This window comes from Rhinolophus ferrumequinum, chromosome 21 (assembly GCF_004115265.2).
Source record: "Rhinolophus ferrumequinum isolate MPI-CBG mRhiFer1 chromosome 21, mRhiFer1_v1.p, whole genome shotgun sequence".
NCBI classification, from domain to species: Eukaryota; Metazoa; Chordata; class Mammalia; order Chiroptera; family Rhinolophidae; genus Rhinolophus; species Rhinolophus ferrumequinum.
This window is the reverse complement of record NC_046304.1, coordinates 23,741,914-23,766,758: the sequence shown is the minus strand read 5'-3', so window position 1 is coordinate 23,766,758 and position 24,845 is coordinate 23,741,914. Positions and strand designations below refer to the sequence as shown.

Genomic DNA, 24,845 nt, shown 5'->3' with positions numbered 1-24,845 from the left:
CTGATGACCATTCCTGAGGTTTGAACTATGTAATGATTCCCCTTTCAAATGAATTTCCTTAGTTTATATTCAAGGACCACTCCAGTTTTAGCACAACTTTCTTTTTCAGCTTTCTTTCACAATAGTCTTCTCCCCCCACTCAGTGCCACATCTGGCCTACCTGCTGTTCCCTGGTGTTCGCTAGGCCTTCCCACCTTTATGACAATCTCGCAATTCTTCCTCTTCCTCCAAATGAGGCCGAGCTGAAATGCTGCTGCTTCTTTGCCTTCAATGTAGCTTGAATCTCCAAATATTTACAGAATATTTTGTGTGTGTGTGCTAGAATGTGCTAGCAACAGTGGAAGATGAAAAGATGAGCAAGCCCTGAAGGCGCTTATAAAAGAGCAGGAAAACAATAGACAAGCTCACAAATGATAGTATCATAGAAGGATACAGCCTAATCAAGATCTTTCAACTTTGGGTGGACAGGTGTCTCAGTTGGTTAGAGTGCAAGCTCTGGGCAATGGGGCTGCACATTCGATTCCCAAATGGGCCAGTGAGCTGCACCCTCTGCAACTAGAATGAAGTCAATGAGCTGCAGCTCAGCTCCCAGGTGGCCAGATGGCTCAGTTGATTGGAGCGTAGGTTCTCAACCACAAGGTTGTGGTTCCACTCCCGTGGGGGATGGTAGGCTGTGCTTCCTGAAACTAACAACTGGACCTGGAACGGAAATGCGTCCTCCACAACTAAGATTGACAGGACAACAACTTGACTTGGAAAAGTCCCGGAAGTACACACTGTTTCCCAATAAAGTCCTGTTCCCCTTCCCCAATAAAATCTTTAAAAAAAAAAAAATCTTTCAGTACTTGACTTTAAATATGTGTGTGTGTGCAAATTTTGCCCTTTATACAACTCTACCATTTACTCTAAAGTAGCCTATGTAGGATACTAATCAAAAGTAGGCTAATATTAATAAAGTTGGAAAATGCCGTTGCTTTTTGCTTAGTCTCTTAGAACACAGAAAAATACCGTGTTTTCCCGAAAATAAGACCTAGCTGGACAATCAGCTCTAATGCATCTTTTGGAACAAAAATTAATATAAGACCTGGTCTTATATTATACTATATTAGACCCAGTCTTTTATATTATATTATATTATGCCCGGTCTTATATTATGCAAGACTGGGTCTCATATTATAGTAAAATAAGACCGGGTCTTATATTAATGTTGCTCCAAAAGACGCATTAGAGCTCATTGTCTGGCTAGGTCTTATTTTCTAGGAAACACGGTATCTAATAAACATGGTAAATTATAGTTCATGAATTTTCTCTATTAAAAGCTGAAAGAGGTTACCTGGTTCTTTTTCTTTTTCCCTAAAATACACTTAGGCTACCATGTTAGCTTCCTCATAAAATAATCACAGCCCCGCTCTCTAAAAACCATAATATTCTTTCTTTATTAAGCATACAGATTCTTAGGCTCAGGAAGTTTTCCAATACATGTTACATTTACCATATATTATTCAAGGTAAAAACCATTTTAACCACTTTTTTTCTCCCACATATCCTATAATGCTAGAATACAGATGTTACTACAACCAAATTTTACAGAGAAAAAAAAGTTTTAAATCATTCATTCTAATTTCTATCACAATTGAGGCCTTATTTATTTTTAAAAGTCTGTGTTCACAGGCCAATGATGTTAAAAATATTGTAAGCAGAATGATCCACTCAACTTTCTGCACCTCCCCCTGCATGAGAAGTAAAAAACAAAAAAATAAAAACCGGGGCTTAGAATACCCGATTCTTTTAAGCTTATATTTTCCCAGAACTTAATGCATGATTAATCATATACTTGATCAAATTAATGCTACTCAAAACGTTTTAGAAACTGTCATCACATATAGAAAATAGAGATTATTACATATTTGTCTCCAGCCAGAAACTGACTTATTCATGAAAAACTCTAATGAAACACTAGAAATTAGCAAACAAAAGAGAAAAATAGTTTTAAATCTAAAGTGAAAGATATGTAGAGGAAATGAGAAATGGGGTTGCACACAAGTCGTTTATTGTGCAGACTTCTCTTTTTGTCCTAGCATATATATAAGCAGCTGCAGGAGGTGATAACTTTAAAGACTTGACACTTTTGTACTGTTTTTGACTCCAAAATTAAAACATTGCATATCAAAAAAACTAACACTTTATATTCCAGATAATTTAGGATGCTGAAGATAAAAAGTTAATTTTATCTCCCAATGTGTATGAAGTATGTGTTTGGCTAACAAAACATAATCAGACTGGGTCATTTTAGAAGTGAGTGAAAACCTCCCGGAATAAAATTTTTCCTTAAATGATAAACTTGTCAAGTTGTAAATGTTCATCTCCCTTACCGTTCTGGGTATGAAAACCACCTGCCATTTTTAGCTGAAATATGACTGAGGACTGATTTAAGGGCTAAGTGGAAGTGTGGAGGCTTTGTTCTAATAGCTGCGTAACTGCTGTTTAACAGTGAATTGTTTTTTTTTTAATAAAAAGGCAAGTCTTAACAGTTTCATCTACAAGAGCTCTATTTATTAATTCAAACGTGTTCAGATTTTCTTGCTGTTTCTCGTGTGTTAAGGAAATAAAAGGACAAAACGCTCTAAAAGGGGAGAAAAGACAAATAGTACCCCCACACACATCTTGGAAACTGTTGTTCAGCTTTGTGATCAGATTTTTTTAGAGCCTTCCCTGCGGTATCCCTGGTCAAATCCCGGAAAAGGTAAGCCTGGTAGTTTCAGAGCCAACCAGGGCGAAAAGCGAGGGAGGCGTCGGGGTTCCTTCTTGACCCAGCCCCGGCCGGTGCCAGCCCTGCAGAGCGGACCCTCACCTTCGCCTCGTCTCCTCCCCGCACTGGGGGGCGCGCTCGCTCCCCGCTCGGCCCCAACAGCCAGTGCCCCTGAGCCTGAAAGACAGGAGTTGGGAGGCCGGCCTCCATCCGCCCTCTTCGGCCTAAGCGCCGGGACGACCCTTCTCCCGTAGCCCCGTTCCAAAGCAAAAGGGGTTGGAGCGGGCGAAAACAGCCATAACTGCCAAACACCCCTCGCCGCTACAGAGCGGGTCCCGGCCCAGCTCTTCACACCCACCTGCCTCCCCCGGCGGCCCCCGCGCCAGCTCCCGCGGCTCCGCCGCCGCCAGCTCCGGTTCCCGGCCGCAGCGCCATCTTGCTCCGGACCTGCTGCCGCCGCCGCTGCCGCTCTCGCTGCCGCAGCCGCCACCTTACCAGCAGCTGTCAGCTGAAGAAGTCACTTCCGGGGCAAACACCAGACTCCACCCCGCCGCAGACTAGGCGATGGGGCGGGGCCGTGCGCCCACGTGACCCTTCACGCCCGGGGAGGGGCGGTGCGCCCTCGTCACGTGACACTGCTACCGCAGGGGTCCTTCAGGTGCAATTCTAGTTCTGGGGCTGGTTGGCATGGCCTCCTGTTCCGCTCCAGGAGAACTGATTCATTTTTCTGGCAAGGTCCTTTGGAGGGCCCCGCAGGCGGCCCAGCAAGGCATCGTCGCCCCTCCGTTTGAAAAACCATCTTTGTTGGTGGATACAGTAGATTGAGTCCTGTTTTTTAAACTGGATGGTGGATACAGGTGTGTCCTTTTGTTACTCTTCACACATGAAGAATAGATGAATAGCTTCACAACGCCGATTAATGATCAGCGCTATTTTTTCCCCTGGAACTCGGCAGCTTCCTTTTGGTACCCATCCCAAAGCTGAAGGTATTTAAAATTTATTTTGGTAGACCAATAAACCCAACCCACAGATAAAAACCACCATGGTGTTTGGGCCTGCCATCTAGTAATCCATTTTTCTTATGCAGGTATCCCTTGGATATAGTGCAGGTTCAGTTCCAGACCACCGCATTAAAGTGGGTCCTAATCTTTTTGCTGGTGGAGGGGTCTTGCCTCCAATTTGTAAAGTGCAACATCTATGAAGCATAATAAACCAAAGCTCAATAAAACAAGGTATGCCTATACTTGCAAGCAGGGGCAAAACAGTGGTGTTTGAAAAGCTGTGATTACTCTGAACCTATCTGGGCCTATTTTTACTTCTTTTCCTAATCAAACTACTGTCAGTAAGAAAATACAAGTCAAATGTAAACTTTTTCAAATCCTCAAGTAGTTTGCTTACTAGTTAAGTAATGGATTAATTATAATTAGCTTTATCTTTCACTCTTGGCACAGGGCTTTTACAGGGACATAATTTGTAACCATATTTGTTTATTGGGCACAAATCACTGGTCAGAACTTTACTTTTTCAAATCCTCAGTGTCCCTAAAAATTAGTGTTGGCATTTTACAGATGAGAAAACCAAGGTTAAAAGAAGCTGTAATGTGTTTAGGCCATACAGCTGCAAAGCAACAGGACCAGGATTCAAAACCAGGTGTTTAACTTCCAAGTCCCTGCTCGTTTCACTAGAGCCTACTATTCAATTATCGTCGTGTCCTTTTTCATAATAATGTACAAATTTTATTCCTCTCCTTCTTTAGGTGAAACTGATTATTTGTGCAGCAGATAGTTCCAACTGATATAAAGGTGTTAATATTCAGTATTAATCCATTGACAAACCAAGTTGATTACAGGTTTATGTACTCACTTTCATTTAAGGATGGGTGTTTACACGGGAAAATACTAGAAAGGAAATGAAACGAAAATGAAGTCAAATGAAGGGAGTATATTAAGGATCATAATATATTTGATCTGTTTCTGTCTGGATACTTTGTTCTCTTTTGCCTATTGATTCTTATATCTCCAAGACTCAGCTCAGTGTGTCAGCCTTCCATGATGGTTCCTGTCTGGATTAGATGCCCTCCTGCGATGCTTCCGCATGGTGGCCCTTATGTCTTAACATAGCATTTGACACACTATTTGTTCCTTCACTTTATCCTCACCACTACACAGTAAGGGCAGGGACTATGTTATCAAGCTTTGCATTCCTAACCAAATATAATGTTTGTTTAAGGTACATTTGTTGTGAATTTACGGCATGTTAGTGCTAGGTACTTCTAATTCTGAGACAGTTGGTATTACCCCCAATTTCATAAATGAAAAAAAAACAGAAGCTCTGAGAAATTAAAGAACTCATTCAAAGTTATACAGCTATCAAATGGGTGGCAGCAGTACACTCACCTTCAGAATATATGAGTCAAGGATCTGTGTAAGAGCAAAGAAAAATATCACGTTTGTATTTTTTGCACCTTGTAGCAATAGGTCTCCATTTACATAAATTCTGAAGATGAACAATTTTTGTCCCATCTAAAATACTCAAATTGGGAGTTTACCTGTCCTGACTTTGGAGTAAAAGGCTGAGAATAAATAAATGTTTAATTCAAAGGTTATGGTATTGTAGTACCTAGTGTTGATATTAATAACTAACATTCATGTCAGGTGTCATTCTAAGTAACATGAATGAAGTTAATTTTTTATTTCATTGTACAGAAACTACCAACTGAGAAAAATCTGCTGGTAGCGAAGTCTCCATCACTGTATAATCATAATCCTTTACCTTTGGCAGAGACCTGCTTACTGAATGGATGGAAGGGCCATAAAGCCTCAGGAAAGATAAGCTGTAAGAGAATGGAGCCAGAGGTATATCAAGTAACAGGAACATTCTTCCTTATCAGGATAAAATGTTTATCGGTTTTCATGCAAAGTCATCTTGAATGGAAAGAGACAGGAAAGAGTGCAGGTAAATGGAAAATGAAGAAAGGGAGGTTAACCATAATCTTATAGTTGCAACATTATGACAAGCAAGTTAAGAGCTACCTTACTGGTGAGCTATAAGGATATTTAATAGACCAAGGAATTTAAAATCCTGGAGAACTTGAATAACCAGGCACAGAAGAGGCATCCTTTTATTGTGACTCACACTACAAAAGGCCTCAAGAAGTTAAGAAGTAATAAAATAAAGAGCAGTAGGTTTCTTCTTGGTAGATAGCCGAGGCTTTTCCTGGTCCATTCCAAAAAAAGGAGGGGTGGGGGTAGGAAGGAGCATTCAATCTCAAGGCTTTACTTTGAAATTTGGTTCCAGATTTTTCTCCACAGCATACATCACACCTTCCTTCACACTTGAAGGGAAAAATCCTTAAGAATCCACAACATTTGGATGTTTTTTATTTTTAGCATAAACTTTTGTTCTTCTATAAGAAGTATCTCTCTGGATTCAAACCACAAATGTCAATGAATGTTATTTTCATTGTGTAATCATTCAAAAGTCACCTACACATTGAAATTTGATATAAAACACTGAAAGTTTATGATCATTTTCCACCGTTCCCATGTTCTTGTCGTTCATTTCAAGTGTTCCATGAAAACAACGTTCATGCTGGGATCATAAAATTACAGTCTTTTAAAAAAATCTATTTTTAACTTTTGTCTTCAAGAGCTACTTTCTTCTTGCTGTTCTGACCAGTGACCTTTTTCCTGTGGCAAGGAAAGGAAGGAAAGTTCAATCAGAAATTCTAGATGTCTGTACTTTCTAAAAGTCTACTAGTTTAATAAACATTTACTGAAACCTACTGTATAATCAAATATCTGAGGCACCAGGAACACAAAGACGCATTCATTAGGACTGCCCTTTAGAAAACCACAGTCACCTAAGGGAGACAAAGATCAACATACTATACTACCCTACAACATGGTATAAAAGACATTCTGATCCTGACCTAACAGTAAGAGTTCACACTGATTAAGTGCCAATACTGTTATAAGTGCTTTATATGTATCACCTCAGATAATCTTCCTAACTTACGAAGATTCTATTATCCTCATTTTAAAGATGAGGAAAATGAAACAGAGTGGTTGGGCAACTTGCTGACACCACATACTGGTAATAAATGTTAGACATGAATCCCAACAGTCTGATTTTAGAGTTTGGTGAATAGTGAACAGTCATCAATTAAGTGTTAACACAGCAAAGCAAACAGATTTTGAGAAAATAATGTTTGCATACCACAGTACAGGAATGCAAAGTTCTCAGATGTATATTAACTCATTTAATCCTCAACCAACCTTGAGTGGCAGAATTAGTATTATTTTCAGATTTATAGCTCAGTTGGGAAGCTGGACCTGAAAATCTGGATGTAACAGTTATCAGCATAGAGGTATGAGCTGAGGCTACAGGTGTGGACAGTATCATTAAAGGAACATCTACATTGGAAAGGCAAGCTGGAGTCAGATCAGTTCTTGTTTGTATGCTATGTTAAGAAGCATGGCCTTTAGATGTGAAGAAAATCGAGAAAGCTTAGCAGGGGTCTAAAGTGACAAAATTTATAACAAGTGTCCACGAAGTCTTAGTGCAGCTTTAAGTTTTAATAACCTCATAAGTATAAATGCTACAAACGGACAAAAATCAACATTTAAAGTGTGATTATTTAAAATATTGATGTTCTTATTAAAATTCAACATAGCCACCATCTGACGCTCTAGCTGATTTTCACTTTCATCAGCTCCTGCTCAATGCCTGAAAGAATGGCATTTGTAATCCCAGCTTTAAGACCATCCAAAGAAAGAGGTTCTAATGTATGTACAACAGTTCTGATATGGCCACCAAAAGAAAAAATCTAATGAGAAAGATTAGGTGGCCAAGTAGAATGACCTTCTCTACTAATCCACTGGTTTAAGTGTTACCCAGAGATTGTTGCCACAAAAAAATTAAAAATTTTGTGAGTATTAAGAACTCACAAAAATTTAACCAAGGAGATAAAAGACCTGTACTCAAAAATCTCAAGACACTGAAGAAAGCAACTGAAGAAGATACAAATAAATGGAAGCATATATTGTGCTCATGGACAGAAAGAATTAACATCATTAAAAAGTCCATACTAACCAAAGCAATCTATAGATTCAATGCAATCCCTATCAAAATACCAATGGCATTTTTCACAGAACTAGAATAAATAATCTTAAAATTTATATGGAACCACAAAAGACCCCGAATAGCCACAACAATCTTGAGAAAGAACAAAGTTGAAGGTATCACACTACCTGATATCAAATTATACTACAAGACTATAGTAATGAAAACAGCATGGTACTGCCATAAAAACAGACACACAAATCAATGGAACAGAATAGAGTCCAGAAATAAACGCATGCCTCCATGGTCATTTAATCTACGACAAAGGAGGCAAGAATAGTCAGTAAATGGTGTTGGGAAAACTAGACAGATACATGCAAAAAAAAATGAAACTGGATCACCTTCTTAAACCATATATAAGAATAAACTCAAAATGGATTAAAGACTTAAATGTAAGGCCCAAAACCATAAAACTTCTAGACGAAAACAAGCAGTAAACCCTCTGACACTGCTCTTAGTAATATTTTTTCTGTTATTTCTCCTTAGGCAAGGGAAACAAAAGAAAAAATAAACAAACGGGACTACATCAAACTAAAAAGTTTTTGCACAGCAAACTACCAACAAAACGAAAAGACAATCTACTGAATGGGAGAAGATATTCGCCAATGATACATATGATAAGGGATTAATATCCAAAATTTATAGACACCAAAAAACAAACAATCCAATTAAAAAATTGGCAGAAGACTTGAACAGACATTTCTCCAAAAAGGCCATACAAGATGGCCAACAGAAATGTGAAAAGATGCTCAACGTCACTAATCATCAGAGAAATGCAAATTAAAACTACAATGAGATTATCACATCACACCTGTCAGAATGGCTATCATCAATAAACCAACAAATAACATGTGTTGGCGAGGGTGCAGAGAAAAGGGAACCTTCACATACTGTTGGTGGGAATGAAAATTGGTGCAGCCACTATGGAAAAGTTTGGAGGTTCCTCAAGAAATTAAAAATAGAACTACCTTATGACCCAATAATTCCACATCTGGGTATTTATCCAAGGAAATCCAAAACATTAATTTGAAAAAGTTTATGTACTCCTATGTTTACTGCAGCACTATTTACAATAGCCAAGAAATGGAAGCAACCTGGGTGCCCATCAATAGACGACTGGATAAAGAAGATGTAGTACATGTATACAATGGAATATTAATCAGCCATAAAAAGGAATGAAATCTTACCATTTGCGACAACATGGATATAATGCTAAGTGAAATAAGTCAGACAGAGAAAGACAAATACCATATGACCTCACTTGTTTGTGGACTCTAAAGAACAAAACAAACGAACAAAATAGAAAGAGTCAGATAAAGAATATATAAACTGATGATTGCCAGAGGGGAGGTGAATTGTGGGACTGGATAAAAAAAGGTGAAGGGATTAAGAAATACAAATTGGTAGTTACAAAATAATCACTGGAGATGTAAAGTACAGCATAGAGAATATAGTCAATAATATTACAACAACCATGTGTAGTGCCAGATGGGTACTAGACTAATTGGGGATCACTTCATAAATTATATAAATATCTAAACACTATGTTACACCTGAAACTAATATAATATTGAATGTCAACTGTAAGTGAAAAACATAATTTAAAAAATTTCACTAAAATTAACTACAAATGAAATGGATTACTCTTTCAAATGTTATTTTTGTAAGTTGTAGCATTTATTTTTCCCAAGTTGTTAAAGGTTGCATTAAAATTCATGCATTTTAACATTTAAAATGCATTGCATTTTAAAATGCATAAAATGCATGCATTAAAATTCATGCATTTAACAACCAGCATTACAAGTTGTTAAAACTGCATTAAAATTTTGGGACACTCTGCACGCTATGCTTGAACTGAACATTATTTCCCATAGTCGGTACAAAATATTAGGTAAGACTTGTTCCACTTAGAAAGAAGGAAAATGCATTCCAGTTGTCATGCCTTTGTTCACCTTGTTCCTCTATATGCCTAGATTTTACCTATCATTAAGATAGTTCTACCTCCTTAAAACTTTCTGTGACTATACCAATGCATGATTTTTCCCTTCTCTAAACTTGTTTTATTTAAAAATTATTCTCTAATTTTTTTCTTGTATACTAATCTCCTTCCCTAACTTCAGACATGGGTCTCATTTTATAGTCATCAGTATAACCTACTACCATCAAGTACCTAATAGGACAAAAGGTACTCAGAAAATGCCTACATTTCATATATATTATATATTAAACGGTACTGGTAGAATCTGAAGAGTGTCATTTTCCATAAATAGTAGAAAGAGTTGTACTAGTCAAAATATATTAGCCTACCCCTACCAAAACATGTAGCTTCCTAGCAATACTGGACAAAAAAATTAGTCTTGTGTGTGTGTGTGTATATATATATATATATATATATATATATATATACACTAAAAAAATCTATACTTTAAAAATCCTCATAAAACTCAACTAAACTACTACAAATTTAACCAAGTCATACTTTTTTGAGGTGTTATAATGTGCTTCTGCGTAAGCCTAAGATTATACTGAAATCCTGCCCAGAATATGGAGCTTCAAGGAAGACTCCATCAATTTGAGTCCTAACTATTGGCCTCAACAGTACTCGTGTGTGCTGATGCAGGCTGTGTGGAGATGGTGGGCAGGGCAATTCTAATTCATGGTGAATTGAAATCATATTTTCAGAGATGGAAAAAAACAGATCAGTAATACAGAGATACAGAAAAATTCCAAGACTGAATTATCCAAGTTCCCAAATCACAGCCAACTTAAGATATATTACTTTAATTACATTCTATAATGGACTGTAGGCCTATTAATTCAACTTCTAACAACTTATCCTAAAGAAAAATATGCCTACCATAGCTATGTAATGGAGTCACCATACACTTACCGTTTATCCTTCGCTTTTTCTAAGAAATATTTTGGAGTTGTACTAATGCTCTCCCTTTCCAATGGTTTCTTAATCATCTTCTTCTTTTGTTTGCTGAAAGTTACAAAGTAAGAAAGGAAAGAATTAAATTGAGTGTAACTTAATTTGAAAGAGCTAAAGCGAAAACTAGTTTCTATTCCTGGTTACAAAATTCATTTTTTTATCTACTAACTGGTTTATGGTGAGTGTATCCACTTTTATATATGAGATTACCTAACAGCGTTTAGAGAGGTAAACCAAAGGGATGATAAATTCAATCAATTTTTAATTTAAAAGGCAGTGATTATGATTAAAATATGTTCTGTGTCAACCTTATATCCTGTGCCAACCAACATTACAATTTGATTTTGGCCGATTAACTGCTTTTTATTAGTTTTGTGAACTAAAAATCTAAGCATATTTCACTCACATTGAAAAATTTTTTTTAAAATCTGAATTCTTAAAATTTCAGGAATGAAAAAATTGGCAAGGAAAGAATATACATATTCATAAATATTTAAAAGGAAAATGTTTCTCCTAAAATGTTCTAACAGTAGTAGTATTGTTAAAACTATAATGTGTAAAAGTGTGAAAGCAAGAATGTATAGGCAAAGAGAGAAAGAGAGAAGCTCCAGGTAAATTCAAGATTGTACCTTAGAAGTTTTTGGAAACCTTTTATGTATTCTGGTACAGGACATCCGGCCTGCTGTATAACATTGGCAATGCTGAAAAAGATAACCATTAATATAAATTTGTATCTTATCAAACTGATGTTTATGAACTTAAACCCTCTGCACCATACAAGAGGAACTAAAACTACACAAACAATAAAGTAATTCGATATACTATCATCGCCAGACACAATCACATTGGATTACTGAGAGAACTATCTGCTGCACTAAAATCCATGAATTGATGAGTATTTTAGATAGCAGCTATTTCTACTCAACACTTATCAAGCCCTAAAAAGCTACTAAGCTCAATCTTGGATGAGACACCCACTGAAGCCAGAGTCAAGCTTAAATGTATTAAGACATAGTGCTTACTATGGGTTTGGCATTGTTTTAAGCTTTTCATGTATAATAACTCATTCAATCCTTACAATAACCCTTTGTAGTAAATTCTATCATTACCCCCATTTCTCATATGGAAAAATGAGGTACATAGTCACACTGATACAGGGTTCATCAGATTCACACCTTGGAGTTACCAAGGAGACTTTAGGTGAATCTAGGCTGTCAGAATATACTCCCCTACACATGCACATGTGAAAGTCAGCTCAAAACAAACCAAGGTGGACAGAGCCAAGGCTCAGAAGGCACAAGTCAAAATCTTTGTCAAAACTGATAAACAGATCAAAGTACAAACTGCCTTCAACCATAACTCAATTTCAATTGTTAGAAATGTGACGTTATCAATTATTAGCCTAAATTTTCTGTAGGCAGCCAAAATGTAGGAAATTCAGCTTCTATATTAAAATCTATGATGATGGGCTAAATTAAGACCCATGATTCTAAAAGTATTATCTATAATGTTTTTCAGGCTTCAAAGGTCTACAAGTGAATACTTGTACTACTAAAAGTTTGGAGTGTGCTACTAGAAGTTTTTCCTAGGACTACATATAAAACTCCATCTGCCCCTAGAGTAATGGGAAGGATGCACCATGGTAAGAGGTAATTTTGACTGGACTGAAGAGACTCAGGGGTTAACTTAAACTATTTACCCATCCAAAAACCTTAGTATTACACTGTAAGTAATATCAACTGAGAGAATTCTGTGACTGAAACTTAATGAATATTCCAAAATTTAAATAATAGAAGGAGAAAAACAAGTCTTTTTGATCCTTTTTCCTTTTCTCATGGCTAAAATTTGGTTGCCTAACACCATAACAGAATTTGGGACATGGCCATTTTGTAATTATCTGTTAATTGTGTATACGTATAGGAATAATGAATCAACGAACCAACTCAATACTGTTAATTTTCCTAATTTACCTTCTTAATAATGGTTTATCATCTTCAGTGAAAAATGTAACAGCTTTTCCTTTATGCCCTGCTCTTCCAGTTCGACCTGAGAGAAATTAGACCATTAAAAAACTACTTTTTTGGGGGAAGGGACCTTCATGATCCACATATAAAAGTCACTGGATTTCCACAGCATTAAAAAATGAACAGTTTGTAGGGAAGAGTAGAGGTGCTAAGAGATGGATAAGTGGGGAGGCAGGAGGCAACTCACCTATCCTGTGGATATATTCCACTGAGCTGGTTGGAAAGTCATAATTGATCACCAAGTTCACACCTTTAAAATCAATTCCTCTGGCTAACAAAGCTGTACAAATAAGGACCCAGATTTTTCCTGCTCTGAAGCTGTGGACTGTATTATCTCTCTGGTTAATAAAACATATATTAAGTGTTTTAGTAATTTTTAGGAATGGAAAACAAGTACTTTGTAAGTTTAATGCCAGTATTTTAAAATTGAGTTTTCTTTATTATTTCGAAAATACACATTTGACTTTACCTGTTGCTGTGTTCTGTCTGCATGAATAACATCCACATTAATACCTTCATATATGAGCTCATGAAAAAGTTCTTTAGCCCTTTCAATGGACTGAACAAAAACAAGAACAGGTGGATTGAAACCCTAAAAGAAAGGCAAAAATCAGCACACATAACCCATAATCAAGAATACAATTGCAGTATTTCATAATTTTAGTTCATAAAAGAACCCAATTCAATTTAATGTTTTTTAAATTTATTATCTATCCTAATTGTGGGTATTCCCCAAAAGCTTAGTGCTTGGTTCTCAGTTCTCTTAATATCTTTATCTTATTAAATTAACTGAAATCTGTTATCAGCTACCAGCTCTAAGCAAATGATTTTGACATTTATATCATCCAACTCTACCTCTCTCTAAACCAGTTTTCTGTATTTTCAACTGTCTATATAAGGTTTTAATCTTTTTATTTTGGTTCACACACCCTTTTCAGAATCTAATGAAAACTATGAAGCTTTCTAATAGGCAACCACACATTCACACAAAGTCTAACATCATTTCAGAGGGTTCACAAATCTCCTCAAGCTCATAGATGGCTAAAAATCCCTGGTATACAATCCCATGTGAGTATCTGTGAAAACCTTAAGTTTCCTATTGCCAAATGATAGCTTTAAGAATATTTTAAAAACCAACACACAATATTTATTATGTGCCAAGAGCTGCTATAAGTACTATATTTGTATTAACTCATTAATACTAAAACAATTCTGAAAGGTAGATATTATTCCCATTTTGTCCATGAGGAAACTGTGGAAGAGGTTAATTTGACTAAAGCTAGAATTCCAAGGCTAGAGTCCATGCTCTTGAATTTCTGTAGTCACCAGGTATTGGCAAACACCTTTCCCTTTCATCCTCCAACTATTCTTAATGTTCCATCATGAATGATACCTATCACCTTTATTTCCTCCTTATCTCTAACCAGCCTAATTTAATAGCCTCTTAATTGGTTTCCTTACTTTCAGTCTCTTTCCATTACAATCTGTCTTATATCCTGTTTAACTAATTTTCTTTAAAAATTATGTAGCTACATTTTTAAAAATTAAAAAAAATATTTTTGGCCAAAGTCTTTAACAATGTTCAGTGATTTCTCTCAACTTGACCCCAACTCTCCTGTCCAACCTGATCTTCTTTAATTCCCACCATAAACTCTCTGCCTTAGACAGGTAACTTCTTCATTAGTCTCCACATTGTGTTCACCTCCACCTCTGAGACTACTCTAGCTATTCCTCCAGCTGTTCCTCCAGCCATCAATACTCTTCCTCCCCCCACCACCTCTTAATCCCACAAATCCTTCAAGGCCCAGATTTAGTAGCATTTCCTTTATAAGGCTTTTCCCAGCCAATTCAACTCACTCTGATGGTGCCAATAACTGTATGAATGCTAAAGAAAAACACTCTATAGCCTTTTATGGCACTTTATCACAAACTTTCTTACACAAGTGTATTTATTTTAGCCCCTAAAAAAGACTAAATTCCAGGGGGCAGGGCTTAGGATTTATATTTCTTTTAATACCCCCAACCCTAACCCTCTAGTACTTAACTTTTTAACTTCTACTCAATATTTACTGAAGGGATACAAAGAGAAAACCCCAACCAGTGTCCCAATCATTCTACAATGCCCTAGTTATATAAGACACCAGCAAAAGGATGGGAGATGAAGGGGGCAGATACATATGCAGATGTGCAAAAAAGATGTTTTCAGGGCATCAGGTAGGGCTTTTCCTAGCCTACCCATGAGATGGAAATAGAAAACTAACTACATTTTAATAGGTGAGCCTCTCCCCCTTGGGACAAGAGTTGGCCCAATGTACTTCTTAACAATTTATCGCTGGATTACTAAATATGATGCAGGGATTGTGCTCAGCCTCCTACCAGTAATATAAGGCGGTGTGACTTTCTCAAAATTCAAGAATGTTTTCCAAATATACCTTTTTAATAAGTTCTCTCATTGCTAGAAGTTTTCCAGTCTCAGACCCAACAAAGAGAAGCTCTTGTTCTACAGTCTCTACTGCAGAATTCCTGAGAAGAAAACATACCTTAAAGTTTGCAAGAGGCAATTTTTGCTTCCTAACCATAAATTCTAAATAAATGAAAAAATTTACACACAATGCCAACAGAATAAACATGTCCATTGTCGATGTAAGTACTTATTTATATTTTATCTTGAAGATAAATTTATTTTTAAAATGTTTTATTCTACCTACAAAATTCCTAGCTCAAGGAAATTTGGAAAATGTAAACAATAAATTTCCCACAATTCTATCATTTTAGAATAAACTTTTGACATTTTGTTGTGTTCTAGTCATAAATTTTCATGTTTCATTATTTACTTAGAAAATCTTTCTAAAATTATTGGGTAAAACGAGAACATTTTTAAGGTTATTATCACATATGGCTAATTTTTTCAAGAAAAACCTAGCAAGAGTTTATTTATGGACAGACAACTAGGGTTGAATTATCTTAAGTATCTTATTAACACTCTATAAGCTGCTGCAGTACATTATGCTACGTCATAAGTATTTTTTCCATTCTGTTGTCTACCTTTATATTTGTCATGAATTCATTCTATTTTCTTTTCATACACAGGAGTTAAGTGTAAAGCAGACAGGATATTCTTTACTCTTCCATTTGGCTTTTTTTTCACTTAACATGGTATTATTACAAGCATTTTCTCATATAGCTACAGTCTTCATACTTATCATTTCATGGGTTGTATAATAACCTATCAAATGGCAATATCATTTCCAAAAACTCTTTTCTACCATTGAGCATTCATTTAGCATAAAATGTTCCCCAAAATATTTTTTAAAAGTAATTATAAATCAAGTTACTCAGTAACATCAGCTTCCTCCTCTATGGTCCTACTTAGTTAAGCCATCAAAGAAACTAAATCCTCTGGGTGGCCACAGAACTCATGTCATACTTTGTGGATGGGGAAAATCAACGGAAAGCACAATAATGGGAATGCTAATATGACAATATGAAAATCTCCCTTTGGATTATTCTAAAATAGAAAATCCTTAATTAATCTTGACTTTAAAGAATATTATTTCAGTAAGACTCTCTCCATTATTAACCTTAGGCCAAAAAATCTATCTCTTTGAGTCTAAAAAAGTGACTTGTATTTAAAAAAATAATCAGTGGGATATTGCGGGAGAACAATTACCTTGCTCCAATGGATACAGTGATGACATTGTCCAGGTTAAGTTTGCACCACTGCTCGACGTCATATGCAAAAGTTGCACTGAACATTGCTCTTCTGACCTTGTGGGATGTGCAGGCCAGGAAAATGGAAGCCAGCTGGTCTCTGAACCCAGTTTTGCCATCTTCAAACAGTTTATCTGATTCATCTACTATCAGCCATTCAACACTAAGAAATAACAAAACAACTTGTAGGTATTGAACTGGAAGATCCAAGACACTTCACTAAACACTTCACAAAGAAGTCAAATCATATGCTGCTTCTCAGATCCACATACCATACCACAAAAAGGTACAAAAAAATAAGCAGAAAAAAGGTAAAAATAAGATAAACATCAATTAATGTACCTATCCCATTAGCCTCAAAGATATGAGGTTCCATTAGCAACATTAGCAAACCTTATAAACTCCATCACAATTGCTGAAAGACATGAAAAAGTCTAGGGGAATTCTGTACTAACAGTTCATCAGAATCTGTAACTTTCTTCCAAACCAGATAATTATTTTTCCATGAGTTTAACGAAAACCATTAGTCTTATAGCACCAACACGTACTGAAAGTTGGTAGATAACAAGCTCCAAAGGGCAATAATACAAGCAATCGAGGACATAACATAATCAACTAAATGAAAAACACACACAAGATATTAAAATATTATCTGTACCTTGTTAAGTCTATTCCTGGAGGATCCTCTTTTAATAAATAGATTAGTCGATTTGGAGTAGTCACAAGAATATCTATAGGAAAAACAAATGGTACAAATTGCACACACAGAAGTCATCCCTCTTGAACTAGAGAATTAAGCCTCCTGAATTTCAGTTAATAACCTAAACTGGAGTACACTCACTACTCCACCACAAATGTTCTTCCTTGTCAGTAAGCTAAGACCTGTGTATTTTTAATCCATCGTAGCACAAAGTAGTATAGCCCTATTCTATTGTTATCTTTTATCTGTTTTCTCAACTTCTAAGAGGCAAGAACACTAGTTTGATTTTCAAACTTTTCTTGCAGGAAAACCCCTTTTTAAATGAAATTTTATTCAGAAGCTCAAGATAAAAGACAGGTAATAGCAGATTCTCTGTCTGATATAAGTAAGGCTAGGGATGCAAGACAACTCTTTGTTGCAGCGAGTTGTCTTGTACATTGCAGGACATTTAACAGCACCCCTAGCTTCTACCCAGTATAGATTAGTAGCATCCTTCCCCAACTGTGACAACTTATAATGTCTCCAGATACTGCCAAATGTCCCTGGGGTGGAGGATGAGGTGGGGTGCTAGACAAAACTGCCCTTGGTTGAAAACCACTGGTATATATTTATAATAACTACTGGTTGGGAATGGAGAAGAGATCTTTTTTAGCTTCTCTAAAAATCATACTAATTATAAGCATGACTATAAGAACTCTTAGGTGGCAATTAGGATATTTGTAATTTCCAAATACCCTTCACGCTCTATATCTCAGGCATGAATCCCTCACCAAACTTCTTAGATGATTTTGGTCCAAATTTCTTGGCTGCAACTGCTGCTTTGTGGATCATGTGTATCCTGAATCCTGTTCCCTCAGATATTTTTACTAACTCTCGGTGAATCTAAAACAGAAAATGATAAAAACATTAGCTACTAAAATATTTCGATGAGATATACGTTCTCTCTTACATCATTAACAACACAAATCCTTTACAATTCATGACTATCTGAAATTAAACCCGTAATCATCTGTAGATTAACCTGGAGTCGCAGCATTTTAGAACATCAATGCCTAATAAGATTCCATTGTTTCTTCAGGTCTAGTAAACCAGTTCCAAGAGATAAAACCAAAATTCTTCCAATCTGTCACATATTATTTTTAGAATAAAGTACTACTGTAAAACTATTACATATTTGGTATGTATTTTATATTAAGCACATTCGGAGAGAGTGAAGCAGATCATCGTATAGCTATACTTTCTCAAAAACTGAGATGAAGTCGCATTTTTCTAGGTGAGAAAAATAATTTTAGAGAGAGACTATATATTACAATAGCCTTTCAACTTCAAGGATCTTAGAGTATTTACCAAAGAAGTATAATGTTAAAATCATGTTTTAGAAAATTGTAAAAGATTTGCCCATATGCAATACCATAGAGCAGCGTGCTCTGTACAGAATACTGGACCATGATAAATGACACAGGCCTTTTCTGAGACCTTTTGATTGCCCTCAAATAAGAAAGCTGACTGAAGCAAACACCAAACACATCCTCTTCAGAAGCTCCAAGTCATACCTGGTTGGCGAGTTCTCGTGTTGGTGATATAATCAGGGCTCTAAAGCCTTTATTTGTGGGCTGTTTCAGGTGCATTAAAATGGGAATGCTAAAAGCCAAAGTCTTTCCAGATCCAGTAGGAGCAGAAGCCAGAAGTTCTCGACCCTAAAAATGGGGTATATTAAGTACAAGAAAAAAAAATACACATATTTTTCAGAGCCTGGTCAAAGAATTGTATCAGCCATAGAAATAACAAATAAAATTACATATAGTAAATCCAATTATTCACGTTCCCATCATGCTTCTAATTTCTCCCATATTTGCTTTCCATCCCTGCCACCACCACTCCAATGGAGTTTCTGAGAACTGGCACTGAAGTCCATTTGAACTGGGTAAAGAATGTGGTAATTAAAAACTAAAGGTAATTCACAGCCTCAATTATTTCCATTATTTCAATTTTCATTTCCCACTAAAATCTTTATCAGAGCAATATTACACAACCAACTTTTTGTCCTTATATCTGCTCTGCGCAATCCTTAGGGAAGGTTTTAAAAGAATACAAAAGAATGGCTGAAAGTAAGAAATAAAAAGTGGTGATAACCTGAGTGACACAGTAATTTATAGGTGACAATTTTCAGAAAGGCAATGTGATTTTTAAAGCTTTAAGCTAAAGTCATGACAGAAATAATCTTAAATGAAAATTAAAAGCAAATTTACTATAAGTACATCATTCAAATGTATTCTTTCAGTTTTCAAAGAAAATGAAAAGGACTAATACACTGTGTTTCCCCGAAAATAAGACTTAGCCGGACAATCAGCTCTAATGCGTCTTTTGGAGCAAAAATTAATATAAGACCCAGTATTATATTTTATATTATATTTATTATATTAAATGATATTAGTCCAGTCTTATAGTAAAATAAGACCGGGTCTTATATTAATTTTTGGTCCAAAAGACGCATTAGAGTTGATTGTCCGGCTAGGTCTTATTTTCGGGGAAACAGGGTAGATGAAAAGGTCACTCATATCCTATGGCTATCAGAACTGAAGGCCATCTTAGTTCCATGGAGGGAAAAAGTCAGCTTTCCTCACTACAAAAAGAAATCGCAGAAAGATTTAATTTCCAAAAATCTGGGTTAACCCATACATCTATCAATAGGTGGATATACAAACTGTGATACATTTATACAATAGAATACTACTCACTATTCTCAGTAACAACATACTGATATATGCAAAATGGATGAATCTCATTAACAATATGCACAGTAGAAGAAACGAGAGATAAAAGAATAATGAATGATTCCATTTATACGACATTCTAGAAGAGGCAAATCTAATATACAAGAATAGAAATCAGAACAGTGGTTACCTCAGGGCAGGGATGGGGTGAGGACAGGATGGAAAAGGGGTGATTTTCTAGGGTGATAGAAATGTTACACCTCTTCATTAGGATGTTTACATGGGGTACGCATTGTTGAAACTCACTGAACTGTGCACTTAAAATCTATGTATTTTATTACATATAAAGTATACTTCAATAATAAAAAGTACTGGTAAAAAAACAAAGTCAGGTTAGGATAAGAATTCTGCAGTTCAGAAATAGTTCCTGGGAATTATAAACTAAATTATGAATGAATACATAGAATATAGTCCCTATTTTCAGATTGGCACTAGTTATATTTATCTTTTCCATTTGTGTTTTAGTAAAATGGGAAAGATAAATATAATTAGTACAAATACACAATAGGGTAAAGTGTAAGAAATGCTGCAAGGAAAAAGACGCACTAAATACTATGGAAACTTGGGTGGTAGGGAAGTATTGGTAAAGGACAAAGATTATATCTAGTTGTAGTGATCAACACAAGTTTTATGGAGGCACAGGCATTTGACATGGACCTTAAAAGCAAGGGAAGGATTTCAACAGTGGGAAATAAGGTAGAAAGGAAGATTTGAAAGACAGAGGGAAGAGAATGAGCAAACACAAAAAGAAATGTTAGAGGCATTCTAGACCTTCATACTCACATGCAGCATAACTGGAATGGCTTGCATTTGGATTGGCGTAGGTATCTGGAAGCCTGAATCTAGAATGTTCTGAAGCAGTCGAGGATTGATTTTATATTCCTGTTCAAGTTGCTGAAATGTAGCAATTGGGTCAGGAAGATCAGTTCCTTGAACGTGAATTTTGTGTTTATTCCGGAAGAAGTTTATCTGAAAAGTCACCAAGGTTATAGTCAAATACTTTATCAGATGTTATAAAGTAACATTAAGTTTCTAGGATAAGCTTTAGTAGCATATGAAACTTTTTGGTTAAACTCCAAGCGCCAAAAGATACAAATATTAGGTACAAATTTTATGCCCTTTCATAGAAGAGCTTCATAACGATGAAACCTATCTATCCATGCTTTCTTCATATTAATGTGTCAATGCCATACCGTATTATTCATATTAATGTGCTACTGTCACAGTCATAACTCATAATCTCATATAAACTTCTAGAAGATAGATACTGAAGCCATCTATTTACTTTACATAGCACTTAGCATACAAGTGCCAACTCTTTTGGATGATTTACCCTAAACTCTACTTATTAAAACTGAGTGCCAAAAGCAGAGTCAAGTAGTATTGATTTGTTTGTTTTCCCATTCTCTGATCTAGAGACAGCCAAATTCTGGATTCTGGGTCACTGAAGTGAGCTGAACAATACTCTCCATCATCAACGCAGCAGGTGTGCAGCAGACAGGTAAATGGTTTATTTGTTTCTTCTCCCCCTTAAAACACGTTTCTTAAGAATTCTGTCAAATCTCTGTCGGAGGAAATCCTTCTAAACTAGTGAGCTTAACACAGAGGAGAAAGGGGGCCAATTTTACGTTTATTGAAAGAGGACAAGAAATTTTAAAAATTTAATTCTAAACACAGTATCAGTCTTGAAACTTGAACAGGTCAAGAATTATATAGAAGAATAATATCAATATAAATATATCAAGAATTATCTACAGTTTTGTTTATTCTCCTGTTCATTTCAGAATTTTAAACTTAAAAATTTTCAGCCACAGCACACTTATTTTGCTTTGTTTTCATTAAAGTAAAATTCAAACTAATGTAATCAATCTTCTAGCTTAACAAAACCATATTCACTTTTATGAACAGAATAACCCAAGGACAGTGAAAAAGTCACTAGGTCAGAAAAGCAATTGGGGCTACGACATTTTTCTAACCTTTTCTTTTCTGAGATGCTCCAACTTTCCTGAAGTTAGTTTATTTTCTCTTTTAACTTTTTTATCTTCAATTTTTGCTTCCACAGATGATATCCACTGTATAGTAGAAACTTCTTCTTCTGAAGTAATTTCTAAAATATATTTTAAAAACTAGATTTTAAGTGCAACATTGTTGGGTGCAGCACACAGGCCATATCTTCACACTAAACAAAAGTAAAAGTACTAGCTGTTCCAACTGGATAAAAGAAAGTAATAGGAAGTATAAAATTTGGACAGGAGAGGCAAGTTCTATGTTGGTAAAAATCAGAGCTCTGAAGCTCATTCTTTTCCTTTTGTTAGTTATTTTAACTGTAATATGCAGATCACTGTATACTTGAAAACAACAAGAAAAGTAATTGAAAAACTACTTAAACAAAAAGATTTCAATGAGGCAGCTAGCTTTTCTATATCCAAACAACCACCTAGAAAATACATGTATGATGAAAGATAAAGATCTCCTCATAGTACAGAAAAAACGTCTGTGAGAAATAGGCAATGAGTAAGAATCCACAAAAGTTGAAATATAAATATCCAGTAAAGAATATGAAAAGATGGTCAAATGCACCAGTTATCAAGAAAATATAAATAAAAAACAGTTTTAGTCATTAGATTGGCAAAAAACTTAAGACCAACAGTACCCAGCCTTGACATAATGTGGGAAGTCATTGTGCAGTATCTGTTCAAAGAAAGAAGTGTGCAAACCTTTCACTCAGTGACTCCACTTTTGGTATGCTAATAACAGAAATGGCTCTGTACAAAAGGATATGTGTACAAGTATCCTTATTGTAGCAATATTTGTAATGGCAAATACCTGGAAACAACCTGAATGCCATTAACTGAAGAATGACTATATATTTATTGTCTGATGTGTAATGATAAAAGCTTGTGTTATTTTTGTAATTGGAAAAAATTAAATAAAGAGAGAAAAAAATTAAGCACTAGCCTGAACTCATCTTCTTTCTCTTTTTCTTGATCTGCTCCCTCTTCGTTTCAGTTAGGCTCTCTTCTTTTTTCTCATCTTGGAGCTCTTGATGAGTTCTTGATCCTCCACACTCATCTGGGACAGACTTCTTGTTTCCAAAAAAGTCCAGTCCCTGCAGCACCTCTGGAGAATCAAAGTCATATTTCCTTTTTCCTACCTAAAACCCAAAAAATTTTAAATGAAATCTAGGGACAGACTGGCATTGCTTTCGCGCAAGCAGTACTAGCAATAAGGATGTGGGTCCAATCACTCCCCATTTTTTTTACCATTTCACCAAATATTTGTTGAGCTGACAAGTGTGTTTGGGCAAATGGAATCCAAGATACCTTTTCTGACTTTATAACAGTAACAATAATAAGCATAATGGCACCTAACACTTATATATGCTTATCAGCGTATCACTTACATGCTGTCAGGCAGATTTCTAAGCATGCTTATAAATATTAAATTACGTCATTCTTCAACAACCCTTCGAGGTAAATAGCAATATTACAAATGAGAGAATTGAGGCATTAGGAGTTAAGTAATTTGACCATGGTCTCAAAATTAGTAACTGGCAGACCCAGGATTTGAACCCAAATAATCTGGCTCGAGTTCAAACTCTTTAACAACAATATGATACCGCCAGAGAAAGAAACACACGTGTCGTGCGCGCACACACAAATGTCCGTAATCACAATATCAAGGGTGACATTCAAGATTTTCCATAATTAAGCCCTAACTTCTCCCGATTTATCACTCACTACTTCCCTATGTAAGACCACCCCCCACCTCCGCCTTTCCCTCTTTCCCCCACACATACTTCTAAATCGCTCTTCTCAATTTGTTACTTAACATGATGTGGGGTTGCAGGAATGAAAAGAATCATGTCCATTAGTTACATGCATTGCAAGCCAAACCTGGGTAGACTATAGTGAAAGAATCTGTTCTCTCCATTTTGAGTTGTTTCTGTTTTCGAAATTCCTTTCTACCAGTTTCGGAGAAAAAGATGGTCTTGAAAGGATTACAATTGTCCTTTGAATAAACTAAGAAGCGGGGCAGAGGGGCAAGCGTCTCTGTGCCAGGCCGAAGTTAGTTTACCAAAGGGAAAAGAGTTAATTCAGACCGGGTAGGTCTGCGGGTAATCTGAACGCCAAAGGGAAAACGCCCCACCGCCAGGCCACAGCGTCTCCAAGTGCCGGGCCCCCCCGAAGCTAGGTCATTCTCCGCGTCCTGTTACCCTGGCTACTGTCCCTGCGCAAAGTACCTGGAATCGGGCTGCGTCCGCCGAGAAGCGCCTCACGTCGAATTTGGCCCCCACGCCAAGCCGGCGAAAGAGATCGTGCGCATCCATCTTTACCCAGAAAGCTCTGCGGCCCCATAGCGCCTGCGCAGAGGACTTCTCCAGAAAGTCTCGGGCTAGACTGTGGGCGGAAGTGGCTCTCCGGGGCGGGGTCTAGCGGCTGTAAGAAACTAGTCCCTCTTATTGTCTTGGGTATATGTCACTCTGTATGTCATATCGTCTATCATTATTTGTTCTTTCAAAAACTATTTATCAAGATCCATTTATGCTGGGCACTGTTCTAGACTTTTAGGGATATTTTGGCGAACCGCTTCAAGAGTCTCAACTCAAGAAACTAAACATTTTAGTGGGAACAGAAGATTTATAAACAAATAAATAAGCTAGATAACTCCGAAAGGGAAAAGTTGCATGAAACAAAAATAAAATAGTGTAATTGATAGGGAAAGGAAGGTGGAGCTACTGTTAGGTAGATTATTCAAGTTCATTCTGATGAAGTGATATTTGAGCATTGAGCATTGAAGAAGAGCATGGTCATTTAGACAGATTGTGTGA

General features: G+C 36.3%; 2 protein-coding genes across 10 annotated transcripts in view; both read right to left on the bottom strand.

Moving 5' to 3' along the window:
• Positions 1-3,281, bottom strand: part of SYNRG (synergin gamma) — a 67,190-nt gene extending 63,909 nt beyond the window's left edge. For 5 of the 9 annotated variants that reach the window (XM_033090725.1, XM_033090727.1, XM_033090731.1 and 2 more), the window contains exon 1: positions 3,108-3,280. In XM_033090725.1, coding sequence (XP_032946616.1) covers positions 3,108-3,184 — 77 coding nt within the window. In that variant the 5' untranslated portion in view covers positions 3,185-3,280. Of the gene's footprint in view, positions 1-3,107 lie in introns of all 9 variants that reach the window. The other 4 variants (XM_033090729.1, XM_033090730.1, XM_033090726.1 and 1 more) reach the window with 2 other exon arrangements.
• Positions 3,282-5,835: 2,554 nt separating this feature from the next.
• Positions 5,836-24,384, bottom strand: DDX52 (DExD-box helicase 52). The gene is made up of 15 exons (XM_033091872.1): positions 24,258-24,384; positions 22,973-23,168; positions 21,991-22,121; positions 20,798-20,983; positions 18,794-18,937; positions 18,011-18,122; positions 17,199-17,271; positions 16,500-16,703; positions 15,262-15,352; positions 13,299-13,421; positions 13,017-13,167; positions 12,776-12,851; positions 11,435-11,506; positions 10,764-10,856; positions 5,836-6,438 (listed from the first exon to the last, which is right to left on the bottom strand). The coding sequence occupies exons 1-15, from the start codon at positions 24,342-24,344 to the stop codon at positions 6,381-6,383; spliced, it is 1,797 nt and encodes a 598-aa protein (XP_032947763.1). The 5' UTR covers positions 24,345-24,384; the 3' UTR covers positions 5,836-6,380.
• Positions 24,385-24,845: the final 461 nt, after the last annotated feature.